Genomic DNA, 17,372 nt, shown 5'->3' with positions numbered 1-17,372 from the left:
AGAAAAGTAACTGTCTTGAGTATTAGTAACACTGTGCTCTCATTCCTTATTAGCATATAGTTTTATGAGGAACATGAGTGCCAATTCTTTTTATTAAGATGAGTTTTTTTTTTTTTGGTTTTTTCGAGACAGGGTTTCTTTGTGTAGCTTTGTGCCTTTCCTGGAACTTACTTGGTAGACCAGGCTGGCCTTGAACTCACAGTGATCCGCCTGGCTCTGCCTCCGAGTGCTGGGATTAAAGGCGTGCGCCACCACCGCCAGCGATATTTGTTTTTTGACTACAGTAGTTTTCCCGAGTGCTGGGATGAGTTTTTTGATAGATGTTTATCAGCCTTTTTATTGCATATGTAAAAATCTTGTAGTCCCTGACTAAGTTACACAAAAGATCTAACAGTTGACACATTTTCTTTAAACTTCCTTTTAGAATAATGATGGTATTGATACTAAAATTTGTTGTAAATAAACAAAATATATGTATATCACTGGAGTCTGTTTGAGCATGAACTAAAGTTTTGTGGTAATTGTTACTATCTCCAGAATGTAGCTGTACATTTGTACACATGTGTACTTCCTATTAATACTGTCTTGATTTTTATGATGTTTTATTTGCCATTTGATGCCCACATTGACTTCTATGCAAAACCAGGTTGAAAATGGCTTCACCCATTTCTTTATTTACATACAAATTGGAACCATTTTGTGAATCACAATTGCCTTTTTTCTACAAAGGTTGTTCCCCCTCCCCCCTTCCCTTTTCAGGTTCTCCCCCTACTTTCAGTGCTTGAGATTGAAACCAAGATCTTGTACATGATAGTTAGGCACATATTTTACCACTGGTCTGCATACCAGCAGTAAAAAAAGCCGTAGTCACATTGCCTTTTTTTTTAAAGTTTAAAACCCGCACATTTATCAGGTACTGTGTAATAGTGTGTTTTGATATATGTTACATTATGTAATAATGTTAAACATATCAAATTAAATATACCTGTGTTATTTATCATTTCTTCCTTCTTAAAACATCCAGAGTTCAGTTTTTGGAAAATACAGTATATTGTCATTTAGTCAACCTTAGCATACACTGTGATATTCAAGTTAGTGTATTTGCTTTGTGTATATGTGTGTTTGTGTGAAAATATTTGAATTTCTGTAATGAAATCTGAAAAGCTTGCTTAAGAAAACACTGCATTTTGATAACTGATACCTAGGAATCTTAATCTTTGGGTATGTAGATGGTTTGTTCTAAGACAAAATTACTATTCTCAGATTATTTGATAGGTTCAAAGTTTAATGAATATTTGGAAGAAGTGTAGGTCAAGTATGGAGACTTTAATGTAAAAATTTCACTTCTGATATTGTATTTGCATCTCAGTATCCTGATAGATTTCTGTTTTGATTTTTCTGCTGACAGGTCACATTTAGGGCAGGCAAAACATAAGGGATATATCCCTCCTGAGAGTAGAAAATCTAATTTTAAGGCACCCAAAGTGCAATCTAATACTACTTCTGAACTGTCAAGGGGACACCTTTCTAAAAGGTAAATTTTCACATTGCTTGTACAATTTCCAGGGAGACTTAAATGGTATTTGAATTACTGCATAATATTAAAGCTCACAATATTATCTCAAATGTTGCTACACAAGTTTTCTCTTTTTCTCTTGAGTGTATATTTTATTCCCTTTCTGGTGGTGTCACTGATACATACCTTAGGCAATGAAATTTTTACTTGTGTGGGAGTGATGAGGTTCCTCATTTGCTTAACAAACCATGGTGGGCATTTAAAAAATCCCGTGTATGTTGTGTATCTGTGTGGGTATGTGTACATGAGTGCCAGTGCCCACAGGGGCCAGAAGAGGGCATTGGATTCCCTGGAGTTGGAGTTACAGCTAGTTGTGAGCCACCTGGTCTGGGTGTTGGGAACCGAACTCAAGTGCTATGGAAGTGCAGCAAATGCTCTTAATTGCTCTTGCCCCATTATCGGCATTTGAAAATGTCATTTAATTAACATTTTCTATAATGCCTATTGTCAGAGCCTGTTTAAGTCAGTATTTTTGTTAGTCCAAGTCAGTGTTCTTTTTTAAAGTAATTTTATTTGAGTGCTATATATATGTGGGTGCTAGGAGGCCATCACCTAGAATTGGAGTTACTGGTTGTTGTGAGCCATCATGTGGGTGCTGGGAATTGAACACTGGACCTCTGCAAAAGCAAGTGCTCTTAAACAAGCCATCTCTCTAGATGTTCGATTGGTAGGAGGCTTTGCAAAGGGGTGTTACTGTGAAGATTCTTTGAGATGGTCTTTTAGATTGGAACTTCAGTATTCTAACTTAGTGGTTATGAACCATTAAGCATTCTTTTTCTTAAAACAATAAACTCATGATTAGGAGTGTTAGTGTCAGTGATCTTTGAACCAAAGAGTACTCTTACTTTGAACTGGGCATGGTGGGAACAAGCCTGTAATCTCAAGCACATGGGGATAGAGGCAGGATCAGTTTTCAAAGACAGTCTTAGCTGAGACTCTTCTTAGTTATAGACCATTCTGGGTTTTGAGAGAGAGAGAGAGAGAAAGAAAGAGAGAGAATACCTCTTTCCTCCCCCCTATAAGAAGTATGCTTATTTTCCAACAAAATACACTTAAAAATCACTGCCTTTTCTTTCCACTTTGAACTATCTGAAAATGTTAGTATTGGACTTCACAGGAATTCCTCTCCTCCAGGTACTTACTCCAGAGATTTTTGTTTGTTTGCTTTTCAAGGAAGGGTTTCACTCTGTGTAGCTTTTGAGCCTGCCTGCCTGGTCATGAAGTCACAGAGATCTGCCTGCCTCTGCCTCCTGAGTGCTGGGATTAAAGGCGTGTGCTACCACTGCCTGGTTTAGTCCAGAGATTTAGCGCGGAGTTGGGGACTTCAGTCTTAGATGGCAGGTTTACTTATGACAGGCTACTACTAACTCTTTTCTTATCTAACCTCATAGAAGCTGCAGTTCATCATCTGCTGTCATAGTTCCACAACCAGAGGATCCAGACAGAGCCAATACTTCTGAAAGGCAGAAAACGGGGCAGGTGCCTAAGAAAGACAATTCTCGAGGAGTGAAACGCAGTGCTAGTCCAGACTACAACAGGACCAATTCTCCTAACTCTGCAAAAAAGCCCCGAGCATTTCAGCACATTGAGTCTCTCTCAGAAACCAGTAAGCCACATAGTAAGTCAAAGAAGAGACATTTAGATCAGGAGCAACAACTGAAATCTGCACAATTGCCGTCAACAAGCAAGGCTCACACCAGAAAGAGTGTGGCTGCTGGTAGTTCACGGAGTCAGAAAAGAAAGAGGACAGAGAGTTCTTGTGTAAAGAGTGGTTCTGGGTCTGAATCAACTGGTGCCGAAGAGAGATCTGCAAAACCCACCAAGCTGGCTTCAAAATCGGCCACCTCAGCCAAAGCTGGGTGTAGCACCATCACCGATTCTTCTTCTGCTGCCTCTACTTCCTCCTCATCTTCAGCTGTAGCCTCGGCCTCTTCTACTGTACCACCAGGTGCCAGGGTGAAACAAGGAAAAGACCAGAACAAGGCCAGGCGTTCCCGTTCAGCATCCAGCCCTAGTCCCAGAAGAAGTAGCAGGGAAAAGGAACAGAGTAAAACTGGTGGCTCTTCAAAATTTGATTGGGCTGCTCGTTTCAGCCCTAAAGTTAGCCTACCTAAAACAAAACTGTCTCTTCCAGGGTCTTCTAAGTCAGAGACATCAAAACCTGGACCTTCTGGATTACAGGCCAAATTAGCAAGTAAGTTTGTGGGTCGATCTTTCTTTACTAAAAGAACATCTGGTTAGTCAGGAGTAATGATTATGCATTCAAGTTTGTTTATTTTCTCTTAGATTTTTCTGTTTTATCTCCATATGGTAACGCATGTCAATTGAAATACAAGTTAAATTTGCAGAGACAGACAAAGAATGTTTTATTAATGCTAAGTAATCTTTTTTCAGTATCTGTATGTTTGTCTTTACAGCATTTGCTGATCAGTCATTTCTTAATGTTAGCATGGGGGAAATGTTGGTGTTCTGTACTAGATTTAAAAAGTGTGCAGTATTTTGACTTTTTAAAGTGATTTTAAAAGAAGATTGCGTCATACATTCCACATACTGCTGGGTACTTAAAGTTAATGGAAAGAATATTGTCCTCTTGGAGCTTGTAGGAGAGTAGAATAATATTCTTTTTTTTTTTTTTTTTTTTTTTTTTTTTTTTTTTTTTTTTTGTTTTTGTTTTGGTTTTTCAAGACAGGGTTTCTCTGTGTAGCTTTGCGCCTTTCCTGGAACTCGCTAGGTAGACCAGGCTGGCCTCGAACTCACAAAGATCCGCCTGCCTCTGCCTGCCGAGTGCTGGGATTAAAGGCGTGCGCCACCACTGCCCAGCATAGAACAATATTCTAAGCAAAGGAACAGATAGAGCATAGTGCTATTTGAACTAGCCTTGGTGGTGGACAGACGGGGAGACACACACACACATACACACACACTGGGGTGAACAGATGATTCTGACTTTTTAGCTGCTGATTATAGTGATACTGAAGCTGTTCTTCCTTGTTCTGTTTTAAGTAATAAAGGACAAAGAAACTAAGAGAACACTAAGCCACATCCTCTTTTTAGGGGATCAGGGGAGGGCGTAGCATTTCTTTGTGTAGCCCTGGCTGTCCTGGAACTTGCTCTGTAGACCAGGCTGACCTCAAACTCAGAGATGCTTTTCTCTGTCTCCCGAGTGCTTAGATTAAAGATTTGGACCACCACCACCTGGCCTTTTTTACATTTAATAACCGGTTTAAAGGTCTTAATTTTCTTTCTGTTTTTAAATTCTTGACAGAGTCTCAGCATGTTGTTCAAACTAACTTCAAGCCTTGTGATCTTCATACTTGAGCCTGGGATTGCAGGCGTATAGCACAGGACTTAGGAGGTTAGGGAGTTGTTGTTTTTGAGTCCTCTTACAAGATTGGCTAGATAGAGCTGTGGACTTCCTTGCTTATTGAAAGCCTTAGAGTGGTTGCTGCTAACTTTTTTTTAAACAAATTTTTGTCTCTTGTGTTTGTTTGTGGGTACACATATCATGGAGTACATATGTGGAGGTCAGACGACGTTGCTTTTCTACTTCCACCCTATGGGTCCTGGAGATCGAATTAATGTCCTCAGAGAAGGCAAGCACCTTTATAAGGCTGAGCCATCTCACTAGCATTCTTGTTCAACAACTTCAGCTAATTCTGAATCAGCCGAACTTAATATAGAGCCTGAAGTGTTAACTCTGTTTAGCACTAAATCTATAGCTATGCACACACACATACTTGGGCATGTGCTATGGTGCTTGTGGGGGCCAGAGGATAACTTGGTCCTCTCCTGCTTTGGATTCACTCAAAGCTATTCATCTCATTTGGTTCTTACTTCTTGAAGTAGTTCCATGGCCAGGTGATGGCATGGCCAGGTGATGGCACATAGTAAGCACTACAGGGCTATGTCTTCAAGCTATTTAGAAGGGAATATGATGAACATACCATGTCTATTTAGTAAAAAAGCAACAACAGGGTTTAGGGATTTAGCTCAGTGGTAGAGGGCTGGAAGGCCCTAGGTTTGGTCCTCAGCTCCAGGTTTAAAAAAAAAAAAGTAACAACAGCTTTCCCATTAGAGCTTATACCACCCCTCACAAACCAGTAACTCCATGGATTTACAGTAACAAATGTGAATTCTGTCCCGAGGAATTTTCAACCTCAGTGCCAGCTTGATTTTTCTGTATTCTGTCACCTAGGTGTATGGCAACTTCAGCAATAGGGCTTTATTAGCTGATTCTTGAATTGTCTATATTGTTTGGGAAATTTCATGGGACTTCTTTACCATTGTGTGTAGGGAGATAACCCAGACTCTTTTTAAAGGATTTTCCTAGAACTATCATTGAAAAAAACACCAAGAGTTCTGTCAGTTCCTTGGAACATTCTATTAAACATGCTTACATGATCAGAAACTTGATGTAGTGTTCTCAGATTCATTATAATGTCACTCTCTCAGTCAGCACATTGCTTTCCCAGTCTCACTGCTACTTCCACCCTTTTTCTAATTTCTTTTTCTTTTCTTTTTTTGTTTTTTTGAGACAGGGTTTCTCTGTGTAATAATCCTGGCTGTCCTGGCCTAGAACTCGGAGAGATCCATCTGCCTCTTCTTCCTAAGTGCTGGGATTAAAGGCTTCAGCCACATTGCCTTATTATTATTATTATTATTATTATTATTATTATTATTATTATATAAGTGAAAAAAGTTTCAAATCAAAATAGTTGCCATTTTTTACTGTGCCTGTGCTTGTCTTGGGTCATCTCATTTGTCCATCAGTTTTCTATGACAAGATGTTTTCTTTCAACTTTAACATGGAGTGAGAATGATTGACAAGAGATTTGTGGTAAGGGACATTTTGTAAAATGTTTTGTAGAAACACTAGTAATTTTTAGCTGCTTTGTGGAGAACTTTTCTTTGATCAAGTATTTAAGGAAATTCAGGTAATGCATTATAGCTAGGAAACTTCGAGTAGTCGTTCAGTAACTTTTGTTTGACAAACTTTTTTTGCTACTCTTTTGAGAAATGAGTCTTAATGTGTGGCTCAGGCAACTGAGAAACTCATTATATATATACTGAGGATGAACTGCAATATCTGATCCTTCCTCCAGCCTCAGCCTCTCAAGTGCTAGAATTAACACAGATTTATTTTAATCAATTGCAATTTCCTTAGGAAGCAGCAGTGGTTCATAGAGACCACTTTGGAAATGATACAATTCATTAATTCTGGATAGTTGTATAGGAAGACCTTTTCTAGTTTATTTCTTCAAGTCTCACAGGCGGATGAACAAATTCTTTTCTGGGTACTAGCATGTCAGAAGACAAGGGAAATTTCTGGCTTGTTGGTATCATGGCAGGGAGTGAAGGCTGCAGGAGAATGAAGCAACTGGTAAAATTGTGTCTACAAAACAATAAGTATAGGTGCTTAGCTTTCTCCTTTTCATGCAGTTAGTAACTCAAGCCCAAGAATGGTGCCACTCAAATTTAGGGTGGGCCTTACTAACCTTAGACAGACAGGCTTGTAGTTGGTTTTCTCTTTGTTTGTTTGTTTGTTTGTTTGTTTCTCTCTTTCTCTCTCTCTCTCTCTCTCTCTCTCTCTCTCTCTCTCTCTCTTTCTTTCTTTCTTTCTTTCTTTCTTTCTTTCTTTCTTTCTTTCTTTCTTTCTTTCTTTCTTTCTCTTTCTTTCAACTTTTTGGGGGCCTGCCACCCAGCCCAAATAAATACATTTTCATACTTTTAGCTTGGCTTGTTTCTAGCCAGCTTTTCTAACTTAAAGTATCCCATTTCTCTCTCTGTTTTTTCCTCTGGGCTTTCTCTGTTCTACATACCTTGCTTTCCTTCTTACTCTGTGGCTGACTGTATGTCTGGGTGGCTGGCCCCTGGGAGCCTCTCTCTTCTTTTCTGGAGCCTATTTTTCTCTGCCTGTTAGCCCCACCTATTTCTCTCTCCTGCCTAGCTATTGGCTGTTTAGCTCTTTATTAGACAAACTAACACAGCTTTACAGAGTAACAAATGCAACATAAAAGAAATGCATTGATGGCGCACGCCTTTAATCCCAGCACTCAGGAGGCAGAGGCAGGTGGATCTCTGTGAGTTCAAAGCCAGCCTGGGCTACTGAGTTTGTTCCAGGAAAGGCGTAAAGCTACAGGGAGAAAAAGAAAAAGAAAAAAAAGAAAAGAAAAGAAATCAACACATCTTTGCATCATCAAACAAACATTTCACAGTATAAACTTGTTTAATCATACTGAAGACAGGAGAGCTCCAAATGGTTGTTCTTTGTGCCCGGTTCAGTTGTGCCACTGTCTCAGCTGTAGGGCATGTTTCAGTCATTCAGCTTTTCCTGTTTTGGAGGTTTCCCTATAGCTGGCCTCATGCTCATAGTTATCATGCTCAGCCTCCTCAGAGCTGGGATTATAGATGCATATAACCATAGCCAACTATTTTCTCAGATTTTAAATGTTTGTATCGTGACTATTTTTCAATACTATAACTACCTGTATCTCTTAGTAACTTGCTCAAGTACTGTCACTTAGAAAGTTGCATTTATTTTGATTCTTTGTTAGGTTGACCAAGAGTCCTTGTTTCACTGGACTTTCACTAGGCTTGGACTTTGAGCCTAAAAGTCAGTATTGCCCCAGAAAAACCAGGACAGTTATTAGTTGATAGTTGCCTGGCCCTTCTTTATTTTCTCTCTTGATTTCCTGTGTGTTTTGGGGGTGGGGGGGAAGAGGTGGATAGAGGATTTCCTCTTAAGATCCTGACCTTTTTGTCTTTGGATTTTTTTTTTCATTCTCTTCTGGTAAATTTCAGTTTCATCTTCTAACCTATTACTGGTTTTTTTTTTTTTTTCACCCTAGCCTGCACACTTGCTATCTTATTTTCAAGAGATTGTTGTGTTATGATTCATTTTTTTCCCTATATAGACTTTTGTATTTGGATTATTGACTTTTTTTTTTTTGGAGACAGGGTTTCTCTGTGTAGCTTTGCGCCTTTCCTGGAACTCACTTGGTAGCCCAGGCTGGCCTTGAACTCACAGTGATCCGCCTGGCTCTGCCTCCCGAGTGCTGGGATTAAAGGCGTGCGCCACCACCGCCCAGCGATATTTGTTTTTTGACTACAGTAGTTTTCCATGCTTGAATATTTTCTTTTCTAACTTAAGTATATGTATGTTTGCTAGTGTTTGATAGGTTTTGTTTGAAACTGGGAACTTTTCAGTGGCTGGTGGTTGTGATTGTCTCCTCATAGTCAGGTGGAAGATAAGAGCAGAAATCTAATTTTTAAGCCGTTAGTTTGACTGAGATTTACTGCCTAATGATTGGTTGGACTATTATGAAATGAAACCTCATCTGCTACTATTTTTAGCTTACCTTTTTTTAGGCTGATAAATTTCCCCAGGGAAGACTTAAACTCCTCCTTGAAAGTGAAGGTGTGTCAAATTTCTGAGGGAGCTTGAACCAAGAAGAGTTCTGGGGTTTGGGGTGGGAATATGACATATTTATTTCTTGACTGGCTGTTTAAATCAAGGATTTCTGTTATTTACATGTTGTAAAAATATAACATTCTTGTGTTTCCTGGGTCCAGAAAGTTACCCAGCTTCACAATTGGAAATATGCAGGAGATGTGTAAATCGGGTAGCTTCATAAACTTCCCATCATTCAATCTTTGGGTGTTTTTTTTTTTTTTTTTTTTTTTTTAAGTTTCTTTTCTCTTACCAGGCTGGCCTCAAAACTCCAGCTTCCGCCTCCTTCAGCAAAATTGTTGTGTGCCCCCACAACTGGCCAATCTTTGGTTTTAATCCCAAATTGCCCCAGGGGTTCTTGACACCACCAGTTCCTGAGTCTTCAGTGTCTCAGAGCAGACTCAGTTCTAATTGGTTATCTCAGTTTTCTGCCTTTAGCATTTTGGAATGCAGTGCTTAATATGTTTGCTTTTCACTTGGAAAACTTGAGTTGTGATTGAAGATCTCTCAATCAAAGTGGTAACTTTGTGGAATTATGTGTCTTTTTTTTTTTTTTTTAATTTGGAGAATGGGGCTGTTACTAGACAGGTTTCTCTGTGTAGCCTTCACAAAATATAGTGGCATTTTGTGAAGGGGTAGAATTCAGTAGATGTTTTTTAGTCTTTTTTTTTTAAATCCAGACCTTTTTTTGTGTGTGTGTGTGCATGTGTAAATACTTTACTGTTTTTCATGACACTCGGTATTTCTTTTCTTTGGGGGGGAGGTGTAACAGCTTTGACTGTCTTGGAACTCACTTTGTAGACTTGGCTGATCTGGAACTCAGAGATCCACCTACTTCTGCCTCCCAAGTGCTGGTATTAACTACCATTGCCCAGCAGGCATTTCTTTTTTTCTGTTACTATTTATCATTTATCACTATCATGTTATATAGAAAGATATACACATCGTAACATGACATTACTTTTGGTTTCTTGAGACAGTTTCATGTATTCACACTGGCTTTGAAATTACTGTGTAGCTCAGGTAACTTTGAAATAAATTTCTTTCTGAGATAGAGCCTCATTCAGTCCAGGCTAATCTTGAACATAATCCTCCCATTTCCAGCCTCAAGTGCAAGATTTTTAGCATGTTCCACAAGTGACTGGATTTTTTTAAATGTTGACTAGATATGTTGTCAGGTCTGTTGCCGTGTACATAGAGTCTAATTTTGTTTCTGATTATGTAAAGATAATCTCTACTTTCTTTCATGAGCAGCAATTTTAACTTAATAGAAAAGGTGGAGACAACTAATATACTATTTTTAAAAATGTATCTGTATGTTTGAGTGTATGGAAGTGCACAAGGCATGTGTGAGCATGAGCCTGTGGAGGCTAGAAGAAGGCTTTCCTGGAATTGGAGATAAGCTGGTTGCCATCTGTCTGTGAGTGCTGAGAACTGATTCTGGATTGCTGAGTTAGATCTCTAGTCTCCTAAATATCTCTCCCAGTCCCCTGATTGGTGCTTTAAGAACTCAAGTGTAGCCAGGCATGGTAGTGGTAGTGCATTTTAATCTTAGCAAAGGGAGACAAGGCAAATATCAGATCAGCTGGGGCTACATCATGAGATTCTGTCTATGCGCCCCCCGTAGTGAATTTTCACCTTAAAAGGATATATCCAAAACTTAAAACTGAAATAGAAATAGAAATAATAATTGTTCCCTGATAAAGCTCACTTTCATTTAAGTTGGTGCAGTAGTATTCAGAGGACTTTGGACTTGTTAATTTGGAGTCTTTTCACTATTGAAGTTATTTGGTTAAATAGAGCCTCCTACCCAGTATACTATCATATTGTATCATTGTTTATAGTGAAGAGAGGGGGTGGGTGGGTAGATGCTGTCATTGCCTCTTCATTTAAAATAAAATCTTGCCAGGCGGTGGTGTTGCACGCCTTTAATCCCAGCACTCGAGAGGCAGAGGCATGCGTGTCTCTGTGAGTTCCAGGCCAGCCTGGGCTACAGAGTTAGTTCCAGGACAGAAACCCTGTTTTGAAAAACAAAACAAAACAAAAATAATAAGTAAAGTCTTGGTTATTAGAACTTTACTACTACCCACTATAAAGGCATTAGATAGCTTTCAGAATAATTGCAAAATGTGCTGGGTTGATTTCTTTCCAATTATGTTCTAAAAATTGGTCATTCCATTAATCTTTAGCTCCATGCTCATGGCATAAATGAAATACTGTCTTGAGTTCTCTGTGTTCTTTTTGATTAGCCTTGTGTAAAGTAGCAAAAAATGTATTAAGGGGTAAAGTAAATGAGATTGAAAAATTCTCTCTTTTTTTTTGTTGTTGCTTTTCGTTTTTTTTTTTTTTTTTTTTTTTTTTTTTTTTGAGACTAGGTTTCTCTGTGTAACAGTCTAGCTATCCTGGAACTAGCTCTATATAGTCCAGGCTGGCTTTGAATTCACTGAGATCCACCTGCCTCTGCCTCCAGAGTGCCAGGATTAAAGGCGTTCACCGCCACTACCACCAACACCCAGAGAAATTGAATTCTTGAAGTACAGAGTATATACCAGGGAAATCTCAGAAGCTGGAGGGTAGAGGACCTGGGAAAGACAGGACTGCTACTATGAGGTTTGGGTTGAGTGATTGGACTTAATCCCATCCTTTTTAAAAGCCTACCAGCTGGATACTTAATTCACGAGAACTTAGAAATTTCAACTTTTCTATTTCCCATATAGGTTTAAGAAAGTCTACCAAGAAGCGCAGTGAGTCCCCACCTGCTGAGCTCCCCAGTTTGAGGAGGAGCACACGTCAAAAGACCACGGGCTCCTGTGCTAGTACCAGGTAATTAATTTAGTATTTTTGAGTTTATAGTTTTCGTTTACCTTCTTTTGCTCAAGTGTTTCAACTTTTATCAAAATCTTTCTGTACATCTTAATATTACCAAATAATTTTTCCTTCCTCTCTTTGCCCTGCTCCCTCCCTTTTTCTTCTTATTCCTTTTTACCTCCATTTCCTCTCCCACCTTCCCTACCATTGCTATGATAGGGTCTTGGTTGTGTGCAAGGTAGCCAGGAATATATTTAATATTTTCTTGCCTCAGTCTCTCAAGTCATGGGATCACAGGGGTGGGGTGTCCTACCACACCCATCCCCATAATATACAGCAATGCAATTTACATATATTTTTTTTGTTTGTTTGTTTTGTTTTTCGAGACAGGGTTTCTCTGTGTAGCTTTGCGCCTTTCCTGGAACTCACTTGGTAGCCCAGGCTGGCCTCGAACTCACAGAGATCCGCCTGGCTCTGCCTCCCGAGTGCTGGGATTAAAGGCGTTCGCCACCAACACCCGGCGACATAACTTTATGCACACACACAAAAAAAAAATCAACTTTTTTTTTCCTAAATAGGTGGTGTGTGTGTGTAGCCCTGTAGCCCTAGCTGTCCTGGTACTTGTTCTGTTTGCCAGGCTGGCCTCAAACTGAGAGATTCACCTTCCTCTGGAATGCTGGAATTAATGGCATGTGCCACCATGCCTGGCCAAAAAATAAAGCAACCAACTGCAACAATAAAAAACATCAGTATCAGTGCAGCAAACATATTTAGTGATTCTAACCATGTCTTAATTCCTGTTGCAGTGGTTATGCTGAGTAATCCTAGCACTTTGGGGAAGAGGCAAATAGATCTCTTGAGGTAGAAGCCAGATTAGTGTACAGAGCTTGTTCCAGGGCAGCAAGGGCTACAAAGAGAGACCCTATCCCATAACAAATGAATGAAAAACATCAAAATGAAAGCCCAACTTTCATAATCAGTGCCTCAAAGGAGTAACACAAACCATGTTACTTTTTGACACATTTATACTTTTTCCTCTTTTGCAAAAACATTTTTACACTTAGTAGCAGTATCTAGACATTAGGTTGAGTTGGACTTTGTTTCTCCTCCTGGCACTCTTTTGGCAAAGGTAGGCAGATTAGTTAAAGGCATGACTGTGAGTTCCAGGCCAGCCAAGATTATTCACAAGGTACTCAAACAGTCTGCCAAATAGATTTCTAGTGAATATCTTTTGTATAGATTAGACTTGTTTAAAGAAAGGTGAACTTTCCCTGTGATGTACTTGAACCAAAAAGATGCCTGTTTTAGTGGCTGTATCACTAGGTGTGGTGGTATATACCTTGCTTGGAAGGAAGAGGCACTCAGATCTTTGAGTTTGAGGCTAGCTTGTTCTTCACAGAGACTTCCAGGACAGCCAGGGCTAACCTCCCCTCCCCCCAACAACAAAACAACAAACAAACAATCAAAAACAACCCCGGCCTCAATGAGAGAGAGGAGACAGACAATTTTGAACAAATCAATATAGGTCTAGGGACTGAACCAGGGTGCTCTGGAAGAGCTGCCAGGATTAACTACTGAGCCATCTCTCTGCCTACCCCATCTTTTTTTTGAGATAAGGTCTCACTATGTAGCCCTGACTGGGATTAAAGGTATGTGCCACGATCCTTGCTATTTATTTTATAGCCAGATATCAACGCTTCCTCTTTTAAATATAGTTCGTTCTAGGAAATGGAGTAAAAAACCATTAATGGGTCAAGTGATTTTTAGTCTGCCTTATTTCTGTTCAGACTTAAGTAAGCAGATTTTTGAATGGCATTTGGTTCTTCACTAAGACGGTTCTGATCACTTTCAGTGGTTGATGATGATATAAGAAAAGAATTTTACTTTTTTTTCTTTAAAAATGGAGAAAGGGTCTCTCAATATATCCCTGGCTGTTCTGGAATTCACCATGCAGACCAGGCTAGCCTCAAACCCAAAGATCTGTCTGCCTCTGCCTCCTGAGCTGGAATTAAAGATGTATGCCACCACGCCCAGATAGAATATGGATTTTGTTGTTAATAGCCTGAGGATAAAAAACTTGTGTTCCCTGTCCCCCGCACACATTTTTTTCATATTGCTTTTAAAATATCTAGAGTTATTATAACTGAGTGCTTTTGAGGCTTCTTAGCAATACCATTTAGGACTTGTGAGAAAATAATTAAGTTCTGCAGAGCTTTAGTTCCATTTTGGGATAAGTTTTCAACTTTTTTTAAAGAATTTATTTTATTGATATGTAAACGTGCTTTAAGGGGGCCAAAGCTAAAGGATCCTCTGGAGCTGGAGTTTTAGGCAATTGTGAGCCACGTAGATCCTGGGAGCTCAGAATTGATCTCTGATCTAGAAGCGTTATATGCTCTCTTAACTGTGGAACCAACTGTGCAGTTCCCTTTGCCCCTTTTAGTCTTAAAGAGTTATAGTCTTAATTTGCTGTATGTGAAGTCAGATAATTTAGTGTTAATATACTTTTCTTTCATTGCACCCTTTTGGTACCCATGGCCATATGATCAGTGCATGTACAATTACTTTAGTATACATGGTCATGTTATGCACAAGCCATCTGGCATACTTTAATTAAACAGTCTTGGTCAAGCTTTTATGAATTGTTAGTTTTTTTTTAAGTTTTATGCTTTGGTGACTTAATGAGCTTATGGGCTTCTTTCAGAGAAACAGTATTTGAGGGTAGCAACTTGTTACATACAGAGTGTTTAGCCTAGAATATTGTGAAAATTACATGTTGGATGAATTTGAATCTCATTTGCAGTTTGGTAATAAGTTAGGTTTGAATGAGTTCTTTACTTTTGAAGGAAAGATTAGTTAAATCCACTCCTTTTTTGAAAGTTTTTACTAAACAAACAAAAACCAAGTACTTGGGTGATTAAGAGCTTCATTTTCGTTGTGTTTCTGGACACTACTAGGTTGCAGTAATATTTTTCCCCCTTCAGGAGGATCTACTTTTCCATTTAGCTGGAAGTGGTTAACGATCATGTCTAAAGATGACAACAGCTCCCAGGAACACAAAAGCTTGTACTGTGTGAGCTATAGAGTGGAAGAATTTCAGATATACAAAGTCTTAGTGATTTTCTATAACAGTTTTTATTTAAAAGAGAGAAGAAACTGGCTTTGTGCTGTATGAATTTGAGCTTTGTGTTGTCTATACATTGCTCCTCCTGCCTTGGTAATGCTCACTGTGATGACATTTCTCTATTGCAGTCGGCGAGGCTCTGGCCTGGGCAAGAGAGGAGCAGCTGAGGCCCGGCGGCAAGAGAAAATGGCAGACCCTGAAAGCAACCAGGAGACAGTAAATTCCTCAGCTGCCCGGACAGATGAAGCTCCCCAAGGAGCCGCAGGTAGACTGGCACTACTTAGCTTTAAGACACTTTCTTTTGTCTTACAAATTTAATTTTGGATGAATTTTCTTGTTTCCAAGTAAGGTTAAAAAAAAAAAAAAAGGAGGAACAGAATTATCATAGATGTTACCATGAAATACCTTTTTTGCCCCTTATTTTGTTTTACGGCATAGATTGGGTGTTTTTGATTAGTGGGTTCATTGTTATAATTTAATTATCATCCAGTCCATATATTTACTAATTACATTCAGAGGGCTTCATAGGAAGGTGTAAATTTTCCATTTAAGGTTTTATATATTGACCAATGTGTATGAGTTGACTAACAATTGTTTTAGTGAATTTAAATTCAAATACAAATGTAAGGATGTACTTTAAATTGCTTTGTAAGCATATGAATCTTAGCATTTTGTAAGCCCTAAAAATTTACTTTGTTCTGAATCTACTTTAATAATAGTATTTAGATTTTTATGGGCTTTTAATTTTTTTTCTTGATAATCTTTGGATGGCAAACATTAAAAAAGACATCTTGTTCTTTTTTTTTTATTTTTTTATTTTATTTTTTTTTTTTTTTTTTTGTTTTTCGAGACAGGGTTTCTCTGTGTAGCTTTGCGCCTTTCCTGGAACTCACTTGGTAGCCCAGGCTGGCCTCAAACTCACAAAGATCCGCCTGCCTCTGCCTCACGAGTGCTGGGATTAAAGGCTTGCGCCACCACCGCCCGGCCCTTCCTTTTAACTTTTAAGTATTTGTTATCATTACCAGAATTGTGGCAAGTGAATTTTAAAATCTAGTGTGAAATTACTCAAAACAAACAAATATACTGTAATTCTTCATTATGAATGTGTATTTATTTCTATAATCATGCTATGTCAATTTTAGTTGCAAAGCATATATGAACTTTTGAACAAATCTCTATTATGTAGTGTGATTTTAATATTAGAACATACAATAGTTTTCTTTTATGCCTGTGGTTGGTCATTAATCATTTACATGATTACTGTATTCTGCTTAGCTAGGTTTATTTTGAAGTCATTACTGTATCCAGATTTTTAAGAAAAATTATAGACCTTGGATTTGTAGCATCTCTTCTATTGAGAATCACATTTTAAAAGTCACCTTCTGTTTTTCTTATTAGTTAATTGGTAAATTTCTGGAAGAATATAAGCTTTTTTCATTTTCAGGCTCATTCAGGCTATTGATAATACACAGCTTCTACTTGCCAGTGTTGAACATCACTTCCTAGACTTCCATTATTTATTTCAAGTGAGAATATTTGAAGTATAAGGCCAGTCCTCAGATGAGTAACAGAAATGAAATTTCTGAATATATTGTTAGTGTTGACTCTTAAAATAATTATAACTGCAGTGCCTGTTCACTCTGCAGATGTGGCTTTAAACATTTTCCATATATTCCCATTGAATATTCAAAACAACCTGCTGAGGTGTGAGTTCTGTTACTGCCATTTTATAAATGAGGGGAAACTGAGGCACATTGGTTAAGCTTTCCCAGAGTTCTAAGCTAAGATGCTTGACGCTTCAATCCAGGTCGTAGAAACCGAGTGCACACAGTACAAGTGTGTTTTCTCCCTAGGGGTTCAAAGAGTTTAATTCATACAGATAAATTTCAAGGTTAGAGAGGAGAAGGGCCAGTGGATTTGGTCTTTGATACATTATCTAAGAAGATAAATGCTTGAAGGGAATATAGTATGTTTTATTGACATTCAGGTTTGAAATCAGTGTGATAGAGCCCCCCCCCCCTTTACAAAAGATACACATAGGTGTTGACTGTTATTCGAGGAACATTGAGTTTAGTAAGCTTTGGGGGTGAACAGCAGAAATTCCTCTTTGGCTTATGGCAAAGTACTTGTGAGAAAATGTATTTTATTTTCTCTATGTGTAAAATACAAAGCAAAATTAGCATAGAGGACACATCTGTGGTGTTTTCAAGTACTTTTTGATGTTTTTCTCTTGAAGAGTGGTTCTGTAGTTGATAGACTTCTTTCAGAACACTGAAATGGCAAGGAAAATAGATAATGTTCTGGCATTCACTTTTTAATATCAAGACTTCATAACTACAAGAAATGATCAGGGTTATGTCCTAGAAAGCAACTATTTTTGTTGTTTTAAAAAGACAGGGTCTCGTGTCTAGTTGTTA

General features: G+C 38.5%; 1 protein-coding gene across 1 annotated transcript in view; it reads left to right on the top strand.

The window, feature by feature from the left end:
* Nucleotides 1-17,372, top strand: part of LOC114682928 (E3 ubiquitin-protein ligase TRIP12-like) — a 117,890-nt gene that overhangs the window by 37,339 nt on the left and 63,179 nt on the right. Inside the window, 5 exon segments of the mRNA XM_028857049.2 lie at nucleotides 1,409-1,534; nucleotides 2,968-3,623; nucleotides 3,711-3,770; nucleotides 11,744-11,849; nucleotides 15,084-15,220. Of these exon segments, the coding sequence (XP_028712882.1) occupies nucleotides 1,409-1,534; nucleotides 2,968-3,623; nucleotides 3,711-3,770; nucleotides 11,744-11,849; nucleotides 15,084-15,220 (1,085 nt within the window).

The sequence above is a fragment of the Peromyscus leucopus genome, chromosome 13, assembly GCF_004664715.2.
Source record: "Peromyscus leucopus breed LL Stock chromosome 13, UCI_PerLeu_2.1, whole genome shotgun sequence".
In the NCBI taxonomy this organism is placed as follows: domain Eukaryota; kingdom Metazoa; phylum Chordata; class Mammalia; order Rodentia; family Cricetidae; genus Peromyscus; species Peromyscus leucopus.
This window is presented reverse-complemented; position numbering and strand designations above follow the sequence as displayed.